At 53.4% G+C, this 13242-nt stretch overlaps 2 protein-coding genes across 2 annotated transcripts; one reads left to right on the top strand and one right to left on the bottom strand.

The window, feature by feature from the left end:
* The first annotated feature begins 239 nt into the window (after nt 1-239).
* Nucleotides 240-2717, top strand: mplkip (M-phase specific PLK1 interacting protein). The gene is made up of 2 exons (XM_023842291.2): nt 240-776; nt 1137-2717. Exons 1-2 carry the CDS (start codon nt 408-410, stop codon nt 1338-1340), a joined length of 573 nt encoding a protein of 190 aa, XP_023698059.1. The 5' UTR covers nt 240-407; the 3' UTR covers nt 1341-2717.
* A 1248-nt stretch (nt 2718-3965) lies between these two features.
* Nucleotides 3966-12842, bottom strand: LOC111859545 (cyclin-dependent kinase 13). The gene is made up of 14 exons (XM_023842309.2): nt 11004-12842; nt 9690-10238; nt 9297-9452; nt 9015-9154; nt 8687-8857; nt 8338-8527; nt 8100-8156; nt 6971-7072; nt 6811-6888; nt 6610-6726; nt 6225-6356; nt 5954-6150; nt 5384-5782; nt 3966-5305 (listed from the first exon to the last, which is right to left on the bottom strand). Exons 1-14 carry the CDS (start codon nt 12017-12019, stop codon nt 4575-4577), a joined length of 4035 nt encoding a protein of 1344 aa, XP_023698077.2. The 5' UTR covers nt 12020-12842; the 3' UTR covers nt 3966-4574.
* Between the last annotated feature and the right edge of the window lie 400 nt (nt 12843-13242).

Genomic DNA, 13242 nt, shown 5'->3' on the forward strand with positions numbered 1-13242 from the left:
TATCTGAACACTATTTTAAAATAGGTAACTGAAAACACTGTAGTAAACAAAGCTTCAGTTATTTCCCTTAATGATTTAATTGCCATTAAATATCTATTTCGGTGTAAATATTTGTGTGAAAATATAATGATCTACATGATTCTGTGTTAATTACCACATTTATTCCATGCCTGAACAATACGGATGGTAGCTGAGTAGCTATCGGGCCTAGGAACCCAGGTGCGATACGTTTGTGTTCCCGGACCCGTAAGACTGCTGTACACTTCCGGGCAGGGCGCGACACGAAGATGGCGGCAGTTTGATTGTGTTGTCGAGTAATTTTTGACTAATTTTACTATTTCACAGACTTGTATTGCGTATCGTTTTGCTTTTTGTTTCATTAGCGTGACGACAGCATATCAGGAGTTATGCACAGACCGAACTTTCGACCTCCTGCTCCTCCAGGCGGAATGGGCCCGAGACCTGGGGGATATCGTAGTCCCCCAGCCGGGTTCGATAGCGGAGGAGCGGGCGCGTTTCACCCTCCACCTTGGGCTTTTCCAAACGGTCCTCCTCCGTCGTTCGGGCCCAGGATCGCGCAGTACTGCGGTTCTCCCGATACTCCTCCGAGAGATTTTCACGGCAGTAATAATGGTGGCGGCGGAAAGGGTCGGTTTTACGGCAGTCCGTCCCCGGGCCGCACGCCGAGGCGGCCTTCTGCGAGTCCTAGATTTACTCCACCCTATAAAAAAAGCCCATATAACTCAGAGAGTCCTGGACACCACAAGGGCTATCAGGTAACTAAACACCGAGACCTCTGTGAGCCAGGTTAAACTTAGATTTTCTTCTCGAGCTCAATGTTCTGGCGGACCAACGGTACGATGACTAGTCTGTGTAACTAATTAATTATATTTCCTAGTACATGTCTGTACCGTACCTGTTTGGATTTTTGCTGTTTCATGAGGCACTTAACTCCTTAAGACGACCCTGAGCTCTCAGATTGAGCGCAGTAACTACGTTAAATTTCCCACTGTTGTTCTTAGTGAGTCAGTGCACGAGATCCACATTTGGAGTTTGTGTTCTATAGTTTGCCTATGGAGATAGTCGAACGGGATGATTATTGATTAATGTGTCTACGTGATGATTTCTTCCCGAAGGGTTCCCCACGGACCTCCACCCCGTTCGGGCCAACGCATGGCAGGGAGAGGGTGGCAAATGGCGTGGAAGCGTTTTACAACCCGACTATGCTGCAGGACCCCTGGGCTGGTCTGCAGCCAGTTGCTGTGACAGACGCGAAAGTCAAGAGTAGCACAGAGCAAGCCTCGCACACGGGCAGGAGAGGGAGATATTTTAACCGCTGAAGAGAGACACGGCTGCAGCAGTACATTTTCTGATTACACTTTTAAAGTTTTTATTTGGTTATGTGAGTGTTTGCCAACTGGAGTGTAGAGTGGTGTCATTTTGGATACTGCCTTATCAGTGTAGGATCACCAGCAATCGGCCTGACTGTTACCTGTCCATGCTGCAGCTCTTCCTAGCGATTACCTCCTCCTGGCATGCGGATGGCTATGAGCACCCGTATGTTTTTGTCTGATAGGGCTGCGGAGAGGTGCGTACTCCATACGCACACGTGGCCGGTGTGTGCCACCATAGCCCGTCTCCCGGTGTTCTGGATCCGTCACTCATCGTTGAAGAAGTCTGGGAACAAGGATGTCGCTTCATTATACACGTGTGGGAAGGTGTGCTGCGCACATGTTTGCTGTAGGGGGGGCTGTCCTGGGGCAGCTGTAACTCTGTTGGGGTGTCAGAGGCTCCTGCCCATGGCTCTCGCTGACACTCCGCACTCGGAGCTGCAAACCGGTGCTGCCGTTTTATCCCCACAAGCGTTTTTAATTGAAAGACTTTCACAAACCTCTATTTGTAGAAGCTGAATGTCTTCGCATGGATTGTGAGTCGCACAAGTGACCATAGACCGTTTGTACACAATGGCAATATGTATCCGTCAACTGTCGCTGCTGAAATTCTCCCTCACAAACTGCTTTTCTTCTATGAAATCTACAACATATACAGTACAGGTTCCTCAGGTGTTTTTTTTAAATGTAAATATTTTAAGAGAAAAGTGGGTAACAGGTTCAGTCAGCTGGGTAGTTTTTTTTCCCTGAATGTGTGGTTTCTTTAAACTTTGCTGTGTGTGTGTGTATTGTGTGCTACTTGTGGCTGTAGGACTCTCACACATGATTGACTTCATGTGCACCATTCATAGTTTGGGTCTTGGGCCTCAAGTACGTCTCTCCTCTGCTTTTACGTTGCTCCTTTGTTCTTTAACGCACGTTGTACCTGTGCTGCTCTGTGACCCAGGACCAGTTTGATAATGGTTGTTCTGAAGGCATCTGATCTGCCTTTCTCTAGTTTGATGGCTTCCTCTACCAGCCTTTGTTTTATTTATCTCTACAGGTAATCTGTTAGTTTTCTCTCTCAGTGATACTCCTGAGTGCTTCTTCTTCCTCCTGTTTCTGCTCTTTCTCACCTGAGCTTTTGTCAGGGTGGCTAGACTCAGAAATGGAAATGTTCAGTTGTAAAGAGAAAACTAGTTAATATAACTAGTACGGTAAAGTGTTCTGTTTGTATTAAAATGTTATACGTTTTATACATTGTGTAAAAGCTACTTTGCTATCTTGATAATTTACTGTGACTTGAAGCATCTATGTTTGAAAAATAAAGTGTCCCGTTGATGTGTAGATGAACTGGAAGAGTGATTTTACATAAGGCATTACAGGTAATTTATCTCACTGTAGAGCGTGGTGTAGAACTGAGGACATGGCAGGTTATGTGTCAACAAGCAGCCGTGGTGCGCTTTGGTGTGGCTGTAACTGTTAGGGGAAGGTCATGGAAAGTTCTGGTTTGTTTCTGTGTGTGTTGAACATGACAGCAGACGGATCAGTTGTAATATTCTTATTCAGCGTTATCAGCCCAGAAGTAGAGCTAAACAGCCGCATATTTCACAAAGTGCTCAGCAACCTGGGATGATATCAAAGGTAAGTATGGGTTCAAAATTTATGGGTAGATTTGTATGGTTTATCACACACAAAAAGCTGTTTCATCAGTATATCTATGTTCAGTTTCAAAACTTTTTGACCCAGCTTGGGGTGAGAGAATTTTTGGGTTAAGGGCTATGCTGAAAGGCCCTGTGATATTACTTTTGGATTCAATCCTACTAACCAGGCTTAGGGCTTCCACAAAACCTCAAGTAATGATACATCACTTATTTGCCATTTGCACAAGTACAGGTATATTAGAATGCTCTCTTTGCCTACTCTCTTATTCTTCATAGCTTTGGTTTGTCCTGCAGTGTGACCCTCATGTGTGGTTCCTATGGGGCTTTTGGGGGGGGGGGGGGGTTGTTAAGGGTTTTGCTCAAGGGTGCATTGGACGTGTGACTGTTCTGCTGAAGCTAAGCTGGGGCTTGAACTGGTCATCTTCTGACCATGGGCACAGAGATTTAGCCCACCCACCACCCAGTAACACTTAAGCTGTTCTAAATCCAGGCAGGAAACAGTGGTATAATGTTACATCTTTTGGCAAATTACTGCAGGTGATAAATTGAGTAAGCAGTTGAATGGTGAATTTGCTGCCAGCAGCAGTAAGCTGTATTTATGCACTGCCATCTGCTGTTGCTGAGATGGTACTGCACCACCTCATTTTTTAAGGGGAACCACAAAACTAAGTGGCTCTTAGATATTTCACTGAAGTTAAGCAGCAACAGACCAACGCAATCAGGTGTTCCCTTGGATAACGAATGGGGGCTGAAAGCTTTTCAGGATTTAACTTATGGGAAATGCCCCAGTAAGTTCATTTAATTTGCCTAGTTAATACAGACCCTTAATAATATTGGATTGTTGTAGCTAATCATTTCCTGTAGGGGGTGCTGTTTCACCATTCATCAGTATCAGACATGGTTGTGCTACACATTAAAAGAGAGATCCGCATTTTTAAATGTGAAATTCTTTAATAAACATTTACAGGGGGAAAAAATCCATACAAAAGACATTGTTGCCCTTGTGGGAACAGGGCTGGGTGTGGTTCGTTTTGGTTTTAGCACAACTAAAGACACCGTCTGTCGTTTGCTTTAGACAGTTAAATTTAGATCAGATTTTGAAGAGTTTGCCACGTGAAACCAACCTTCAGAAAAAATATTTCTCCATAGAGAAAGTGACTTATCCAGTGTCTTTATTACCACACCTGGTTGTTCGCTAAAATGCGGTTGGTCCAAAACAATTTTCAGTCGCACAGGTAGTTAATGTCATACCTAATCAGGTTTGGACTACTTAGTAAGAAACCTTTGATTAGTCTGCCCTGAAGCAATTAAAAAAGGCGGTGATCGCTAAGGAACAGATACAAATGGGGACTTGGTTAGGCAGAGTGCGCACCCAAAAGGGGAGTTTAATTTAAAAGACATCAGTAGAATAAAAACAATACCAAACTGTGAGAAAGACCCCCGTGGGCTGTTTAACGGGGGCCGGGGCAAAAAGAAACACTGTCCAGTGAATGAATCCTTTCAAGTCACACAGCTTGTGTTCCACGGCTGGGGGCTCCAGTCAGAAGGGGAGGCCCCGGCCCCTGAGTGCCGCTGCGTTCATGTGCGGCATGAAGCCGGGTGGGAAAGGAGCCATGGAGGGCTGGGAGGGTGAGCCCCAGCCCGGGGCAGGCCGGTGTGGGGGCAGTGGCAGCGGGGGCGGCAGCACGTGGTCCGCTCTGCTCAGGCTGTGGTTGTAGCTGGGAGGGGGCAGCCCCTCCATGGGCAGTGGGCTGTGGTTGAACTCAAAGCGATGGTCCTTGTCACCGCTGAACATCAAGCTGCTTCCAGTGTGGGCCGGTGCGACCCCCCCATGGGGGAAGGCCTCCGGAAACCCTGGGGGGAGCTGCTGTGCAGAAGGAGGCGGGGCCGTGCTCCTGAACATGTCCCTTAGCGCGTGGGGGGGCACCGCCCCCAGGTAGCTTGCTCCAAAGGCCTCAGCAGGGTAACCGGCAGGGGGAAAGGGCAGTGTAGGCAGGGGCAGTGGTGGTGGCGGCACAGGGGCAAAACTGGGTGGGGGCGGGAGCTCTGGGTGCGGGGGACACGGGGGCGGTGGATAATCAGGCTCAGGGGGGGCACTTCCATCCATGTCGCTCCCCCTGCTGGTGAGCTGCTGGCCACCCTCGGGCCTGTAGTCGAGGTCCTCTCCGGAGGGGGGTGGTTCAGGGGGCTCTGGGGGCCTCTGGTTGGGGGGCAGGATCGGGGGGGCAGCAGGGGGCAGCTGTGCAACTGAGACCCCGCTGCTGTCCGATACTATGAAGGGGGAGAAGGCGAGTGTTTTAGAAAGAGGTGGAGGCCAGATCTCTGTGAGACACCCAGTGCTAAAGTTACCTGGAGAGACGGGAGGCGGTGGACTGGGCTGCGAGGGGGGGCACTGTGCTTCTGGGGGAGCTTCCTCTGGGAGGGGGTCGGCTGCCGTGTTTCCTCCTTCCGCCTTCCTCTGAGGGACCTTCAACAGCTGGGCCAGGAGCACAGTGACGGCGGTGTGCATGGCGCTGGGGGCGCCCTCCCCCTCTGGCTTGCCCTGCGTGTGCGGGGGGAGCCCTGGCTCGGCCTGAGTCCCGGCAGGGGGCAGCGAGGCCTGCACCAGCTGCTGCAGCACATCTGGGTTCGCAGTGACGTTCAGGGCCTGTGCCAGCTGGGCCAAGCTCACCGAACTCTTGGACTGGAGCAGGTTGACGATCGCGGCCAGCTGCTCTGGGGGCATCTGGGAAGCAGGGGCCTTCACCTCTGCAGGGGGGACAAGGGAGTGAGCAGGACCCTGCCAGAATCACTGGCGAACCACCCCACCAAACCCCATAATATGGGTTTTTTTTTTTTTTTTTTTCAGCAGATGTTCACAGGTCATATTATTAAGACACCTAAAACCAAACCATTTCCTGACACAAACCACCTCCTCACCCAGTGCTCCCGCGGTGCTGCCGCCAGCCTTCTGCTGCCCGGGAGCGGGATACCCCTGGGGGGTGCTGCTACGGCTGTCATCCAGACCCAGGTCCTTGCGGGGTGCCTTGGGGGGCACGGTGGTTTCCTCGGAGAGCTGCTTCTGCCTGCGTCTCCTCTTACTCCACAGCTCATGACAGTCCTGCCACAGGGGGAGACTGCAAGCGCAGAGTCAGACGCAGGGCAGTCCCGGCCCACCCTCCCCGACCCTATACTGCAGACCCATACGCACTCAGGGGTGGGCATCCGCGCCGGGTCCACGTCCCGCAAGAAGTCGCTGCAGAGCGCTTGCTCTGCTGTGCAGCGCCTGCCAGGGTCCAACGCCAGCATGTGGTCGAAGAGATCCAGTGCCGCCGACGGCACGCTGAGGGCAGAAAGGGGAGGGGTCAGGGTTAGGGGAGGGGTCAGGGTTAGGAGAGGCGGCGAGCGTTGGCCGGGGCGGGATCAGGCTTAGGAGAGGCGGCCAGCGTTGGCCGGAGCGGGATCAGGCTTAGGAGAGGCGGCGAGCGTTGGCCGGGGCGGGATCAGGCTTAGGAGAGGCGGCGAGCGTTGGCCAGGGTGGGATCAGGCTTAGGAGAGGCGGCACGGGCCTGTATGGTTTAGCGTAAGGCACTTACAATGCAAACTCCTCCCTCAGTCTGCGGCGATACTGCTTCTTTGGTTTCATGGCGTTGAAGTATGGCAACTTGATCACGTCCGGCCACACAGCGGGGCAGGGGCTCCCGCAAATCCGGCTGTGGGAGCAGTAGAGCGCATCGCTCAGGGAGAGCTCGGGCAACGCCACGGACACCGGGTTCAAACCCAGAGTCAGGGCTTACCTAATGAGCTCGAGCTGGGCCAGCTCCTGGTTGGCCTGGAAGATGGGCTTCTTGGTGAAGAGCTCTCCGAGGATGCAGCTGAAGGACAGGCAGAGTGGACACTGAGGACAGGGAAGGTCAGGGAGCGTCTGAGAGGCGTGGCGGCCCGAGGAAGCCTTACCCGCAGCTCCACACATCGATAGCCGGAGTGTAGCGCTCCTCGCCCAAGAGCAGCTCCGGGGGGCGGTACCACAGGGTGATCACCTTGTTGGTGTACGGCCGGCTGGGGGGGCAGAGGGGTCACACAGACAGTAGCCTCAGTGCTAATGCTGACTCTAAAGGCACATCAAACAACTTCAAACAAGGACTGACATTTAGTTGGGGTTTTGCCCAATGGTGGAACAATCTGGAAGGACCACATTGACAGCATTCGCTACACACCTGTAAATCAACTCAAATGGGGTCAGACTGCAGGTTAGTAGGTGCAAGACAGAACAAAACAATTATCACCGCCACATGAAGCGAATAATGTTGACTATCACATAAAAACCATGCGTGTCCATTTCTGGGATAAACTAGACCAGGGTTCCCTGATTCTAGTCTTGGAGAGCTAGTCTGCAACAGAGCTGTTTGACCAGGGAAGTCTGCAAACCGTGTTGCAGACTAGCCCTCCAGAACCGGAACTAGTAAGCAGTATGGCTTGATGCACTGTGTGTGGTGACATTATTCCCATAATCATAATTAAAATTCTGTAATTTTCAAAGGTGTAAAGTTCAGGTCCAGAAAGTACAAATCCAGACCAAGGTTTTGTTTTAACCAACCAGTTCAGCACTCTGAATGTGATTCTTTATGTTCAACTGGTTGGTTGAAACAAAACCTTGGTCTGGATGTGTATTTTGGACGTGTACTTTGTCTTGGCCAACCAACACTGGCGAATTGTGGTTTTTCCCTCAGACTACTCTCAGTAGGTACTCACCAAGGATGACCATGAGCACCCTACAAGCCTTGCAGTTTCAGAGATGCTCTCAGATGTTTATCCCTGTAAATTTCTTCTGCATTCAACATGTTGACTACAATGTTACTTACCATCTAATATATCCCAGACCTTCATACATATTGCTTTTATGAGACAGTCAACATTATCTACTTCACAAGTTATGGCTCAGTGTAGGATCAAACTGAACTCAAACCAAGCCTGAAATGCTGAATATCACCCAGAAATCCTCTTGACATGCTGCAACGCTCTGGCTGTTAATGCTGCTGCAGTCAGGTGAGTCTTACAGTGGCGTGATGAACGAGCGAATGCTCACCTCTCCTCCGAATTGTAGAGTCGAGCCAAACCGAAATCGGCGAGCTTGATCTGCCCCCTGGTGGAGGGGAGCAAACAATTCAGCTCCTGAGCTACTTAATGTGGAATGCCCTTAACGGAGAACCAAAAACAAAGAACTGCAAAAAAACAGGGTCCTTGTGTGTGTTTAACACACCAAGCTGTTTCTCTGATGGCATGAGGTAAAACTGACTCCCCTCCGGCAACGTCCAGTGGCTCACCTGTTGTTGAGAAGGATGTTGGAACATTTGATGTCCCTGTGTAGGAAGTTCTTCTTGTGGCAGTAGTCCAGACCCTCCATCAGTTGCCTCATGAAGGACTTGATGTGGCTCTCGTTGAAGTGGACCAGGCCAGATTCTAGCAGGCCCATCAGGTCGTGGTCCATGTACTCAAAGACGAGGTAGAACGCCCCTAGGAGACGTGACAAACGTGAGCCAAACACACACTCTGAGGCATGTCGGCTGATTTGCGATAATGGGAGTGAGCCAGAATGTGCCGTGCCTGCCTCCCCCCCCCACCAGGCTGACTGAGAACTGGTGCAGCAGGATATGGCTGTCAAGATGCAAGTACCCTTATCGTTCTTGAAGTCAACGGCGTCCTCCTTGTCGGTGACGATTTCCTTCATGTTGATGATGCTCTTGTGGTTGAGCTGCCGAAGGATCTTGATCTCGCGGATGGCTGTGATGGGGAAACCCTCCTTCTCGTTGTCCAGTCGCACCTTCTTCAGGGCTACCATTTCAGCTGGGGAGGAAAACAGTCCTCAGATAGATGTGCACCACAAACGTTTCTCCACCTTCATCAGTGGCATTAGCATAAGAATTGAGTCACAGGCGGGACCCCCAGTAGTACTGAGGCAGCATCTCGCTTCTGGATGGTCAGTAGGAGTCGCTGCTCTCACCTGTGTCCTTGTCCTTGGCTTTGTATACCTGTCCATAGGTGCCCTCTCCCGTGATCCCGATGATCTCGAACTTGTCCACACAGCGCTTGCCCCAGGCGATCTCCGTCTCCTTGATCTCACCACAGCGGGGGCCACAGATCCTACAGGGACAGGGACAAGTTTAGGGTGGGAGGCGGGACTGCTTAATCCCCAAAAGGCCCCAGGGGGCCACCTCAAAGCCTGTGGATATCACGTGTGACCTGGGCCCTGCTTACACCCCGCGTCGGGCAGAAACCAGGTCACCTGGGCCGGTGGTGCGATGCCGTGTTCTTCGTGTCATCCGGGGAGCTGGACTCGGCACCAGGCAGCTCGGGTGGGAGGGGGAGGTCGGCCAGGAGCTGGGGGGGCTTGCTGTCCTGCTTCTTCTTAACTGGTCGAGGGGGCAGGCAGTCCTTCAAGCTGGGAAACAAACATGGTGGCACGTGGCAAAAAAACTCATTACACCTTCCATACTGGGGTAGGAATCACCACCATATGCGACCTTCCTGATCGCAGAATCAATGACTTCCTCCCTGTCACCAGGAACAGAAGACGAGCTCAGTTTATTTGTATGTGACTCTCACCTGACCCCACCGCCCCTACCATACATATGTGACCCTGACCTGGGGGGACTTTGGGCCTGTTCTCCTCACTCACCTGTCTACTCCCTCCAAATGCTCCAGCAAGGCTGGGGGTAAAGGGAGCAATGGCAGTGTCGAGGCAACAGGGGGTGCTCCCTGCTCCTTTTCCTTGGCTCCTCTCCTCTTCTCCCGGGCTGCCGGCATTGTTGCTGGGGGCTCCTCCTTCTCCTTGCTTTCTTTGCTGGGCGTTGGGGGAAGTGTCGTCTTCTTGGGGTTCCCGTCAGTTGGAGACTGAGGACAGGCAGACACTGGGGTCTTTGGGCCCTTGTCAGGGGGTGGGGAAGGAGGGCGGGCTCTTTTGGAGCCAGGGCAAGCCTGGGGGGCGGGGGTGGAAGGTAGGGCGGGGCCCTTAACGGGAATGGGTGTGTCCCCAGGTCCCTTGGGCTGGCTGGCCTTGGCTTTCTTCTGCTTGCTGAGTTCAGCAGCCAGGCTGCTCTTGAAGGTAAGCGTGTTGGGCGACAGGCTGGAGGGGCGGCTCCGTGAACGAGAGTGACGGTGCCGGCTGTGTGAGCGGGATGGCCGTGAGGTTGGGTACGGGCTGCGGCTGGGCGGTGACTTCCCTCTCCTGTGGGGGACAGAGCAGAGGGAGGGAGAGAGAAGTGCCACATCAGAATCAGGGCGGTAAGGGACAGCAGGGAGAGAGAGGGGCCACGTCAGAGTCAGGGCAGCATGGGAATCTAACAAAAGGGTTACAGCAGGGGTGTCAAACTGCAGTCCTGGAGGACCAGAGCCCTGTGTAGCTTAGTTCTTTCCCTGTTCCACCACAAATGATTCAGCTCAAGAGCTGTGTGATAATTAGCGCAAGGAGTTGAATCAGGTGTTAAACGAAGGGAAACCCAAAAATGTGCAGGGCTCTGGCCCTCCAGGACTGTCGTTTGACACCCCTAGGTTAGAGGGTAATGTGAAGTCAGGCTATCCGACTGGGGAAAAACACGACACAAGACAGAGAGGCTACAGAAGAACACTTAGGTCAGTGCTAAGATGGATGTTATTACAGATATCTCGAGCAGATTCCTCCACTCAGTCTAATCTAACATCACAACGTGATAACGACACAAGGCAACCACACCACCATTTCTACTTTAATTAAGGGCCATTTACTGTCCTGGACACAATGACCAAGGGTTGAGTGTCTCAATTAAAACACCCTTTCAGAGCAGCTTCCTAAATGGGTCACGTCTGATGCTTAAACACTCAGATCATTTGGCCATACAGTTTATCCATCTACTGTGTCACTGAGCCCAATTAGTGATTGCTGATCGGTTAAACAGTCACTAACCACGATTAGGGACCACAATCCGCAGCATGGTTAAACAGTCGTCGGTATTACCTTGTATCAGGGCTGGGGCTGAACGACTTCCCGAAGGGGCTCCTAGAGCGCCGCCGGCCGCCGTACGGACTGAAGCCGATCTCCCCTTGCTCGTAGGGGCTGCTCCGACCGAAGCTCGGCGACCTCTGTCGGCCGTAGGGGCTCAGCGGGGACCTCTGCCGCTTGGTCGCCGAGTACGAGCCGGGCGACTTGGATACGTATGCGCCGTACAGCTCCACGTCGCGGCCGTAGTAGGTGGGGCTGGGAGAGTGCCGCCGGCTCCCGTAGCCGGGGCTCCGCCTGGGTAACAGCTGGTTGTAGCCGTGCAGCGGTGACTGGTACGCGTAAGTTTGGGAGTAAGGAGCCCCGTACGGACTGTCCTCGCTGAAGCCCGGGCTCCGCCTGTACGCCTCTGGCTCCTCACGGTCGCGGTAAGCTTTCGGGGTCTCCCTGTAAGCTGAAGGCGGCTCCCTCTCCCTCTCGGCCCTGGTCCGATGCTGCTTCGGCTCGTTCTTCTCTGCAGTCACCGGAGTCGGCGTGGACTTCTTTCCCCCGTCCCTGCCGCCGCGGGGCTCCCTTTCCCGACAGTCGTTCCTCTTCTCCTCCCACTGCAGTCCGCTGGTCTCCGCCGAGCGCCGCTGAGCGTCTTTCCGCGGCCGCTTCCTGGCAGGGGTGGACATCCCGGCCGATGCTGTGGCATCGTCCTGTCGCTGGTGCGGGAATCGCTGGCGCTGCGGTTCGGCTCGAGGAGACGGACTGCCAGAAAAGCCCTCGGACTGGGAGCTGATGTCGTCGTATTCCACCAGGGTCCTGAGGTCACCGTCTCGGTCCAACACGCCCCCCCTGCCGCCGCTCGGCTCTTCTGGCTGCGCCCGCCGCTCTCTGGGCCGCCGGTGCTTCTTCCGTCGACCCGAGGACGGCCGCCTCTTATCCCTGCGTCGCCCGCTGGGCACATCATCCCGCCTGTCCAGCCAGGGGTTCCTCCGTTCCGGGGTACCGCGCCCCCGGCACTCCTGGACCGACTCCGAGCTGGGCATTTACGGGCCGGGAGCCACACTTCACTCCTAGCACACTAACTCGACCGCTACGCCTGATGTCCCGGTGCTACAAAGGCGAAGCGGCGGCATCGGAGACCCGCCGCCTATTAAACGATTCCGGGGGGCACGAAAGGCCCCCGGACACCCTCAGCGAAGGCGACGGAGATCCGCTGTGCGATCACACTCACAGGAGGGGCGTAGGGGTGGCGGGGCACCGGTTCGGCTGCACGGCTCCAAGCCTGCCCATGTCGCGATGCGCGGCGATCTCTCTGGGTACTGGAAGTCGGCAGCTCCCGGGGCAAGCCGGCCGCCCTTTGAACGCAGTGAACGTGGCCCTTGAGCTGGCCGGGGAGGCGGGCTTCTACTGGCGGGGCAATGGGTCACTCACGCCCCGCTTGGGGAGGTTGTTGATGTCGGCAGCCATCCCGCCTCGGTAACACGGAAGTGGCCCACCGGCTAACCCTGATTTGCCCCCGCTAGCTGGGCACAGATCCACAGAACCTGCCGGGACTCCCACGGTGTTCGGGCGCCGCTGCACGCTCCTGCCCGGCCGCAGACTTCGCTACACACGCCAGACAGGCGGTCGGAGACGCCGACCGTGTCCGGGGGGCTCCGGAAGCGTCACGGCCAAAGACAGCCCGGTTCGGGCTGAGACACCGTCTTCCTGTGCGGCCCCACCAGCGGCCGTCGGACTGGTTCTGCCGTTCGGCTTGTAAAACTAAACCTCCCCTGAACCGGGAAGCTCAGACGCCGCTGTGTGATAAATTATTGAAAGCAGCACCGAGACAGACATGGCGGCTTCACGTAGAGCAAGCCGGAACTTCCAGTTAGACGGAAAAGTGGGGAACTTCCGGTGCAATGGGTCGAAAGGGCACTTCCGGTTTGCCATTCGACCGGGTCAGACAGGCTGGCAGTCAATTTAGATCTGACGATTAAGGGACCGTTACCGTTTTCTGAAGGAAAAATATCTAATAAACCCTTTAGATCAAAAACTGATTACTGGCTTGTAAATTTAGCAATCGCTAAGGAGCTCAAGGTAAGAAAATGTAAAAAGTTAAAACATCTCTAGTCAGAAAGAGATATATTGGATTTTTCGAAAGAGCAGATTTTCTCTCAATGAATTTACCTTATTTTTTAATGTTTCTAAACTAAAAAGGAATTAGCAACACTAATATAATCAGATTTAGCTCTACTAAATGTGATTAGAGATTTCCTGCATTTTA

Source organism: Paramormyrops kingsleyae, chromosome 4, assembly GCF_048594095.1.
Source record: "Paramormyrops kingsleyae isolate MSU_618 chromosome 4, PKINGS_0.4, whole genome shotgun sequence".
Classification (NCBI taxonomy): domain Eukaryota; kingdom Metazoa; phylum Chordata; class Actinopteri; order Osteoglossiformes; family Mormyridae; genus Paramormyrops; species Paramormyrops kingsleyae.

Coding starts and splice junctions, on each gene's coding strand:
- mplkip (XM_023842291.2), top strand. CDS start 408: ATGCACAGACCGAACTTTCGACCTCCTGCTCCTCCAGGCGGAATGGGC. Junction 777..1,136: donor GACACCACAAGGGCTATCAG/GTAACTAAACAC, acceptor TTCTTCCCGAAG/GGTTCCCCACGGACCTCCAC.
- LOC111859545 (XM_023842309.2), bottom strand. CDS start 12,019: ATGCCCAGCTCGGAGTCGGTCCAGGAGTGCCGGGGGCGCGGTACCCCG. Junction 6,727..6,810: donor GCCCAGCTCGAGCTCATTAG/GTAAGCCCTGAC, acceptor CTGCTCCCACAG/CCGGATTTGCGGGAGCCCCT. Junction 6,151..6,224: donor GCGCGGATGCCCACCCCTGA/GTGCGTATGGGT, acceptor CTGCGCTTGCAG/TCTCCCCCTGTGGCAGGACT.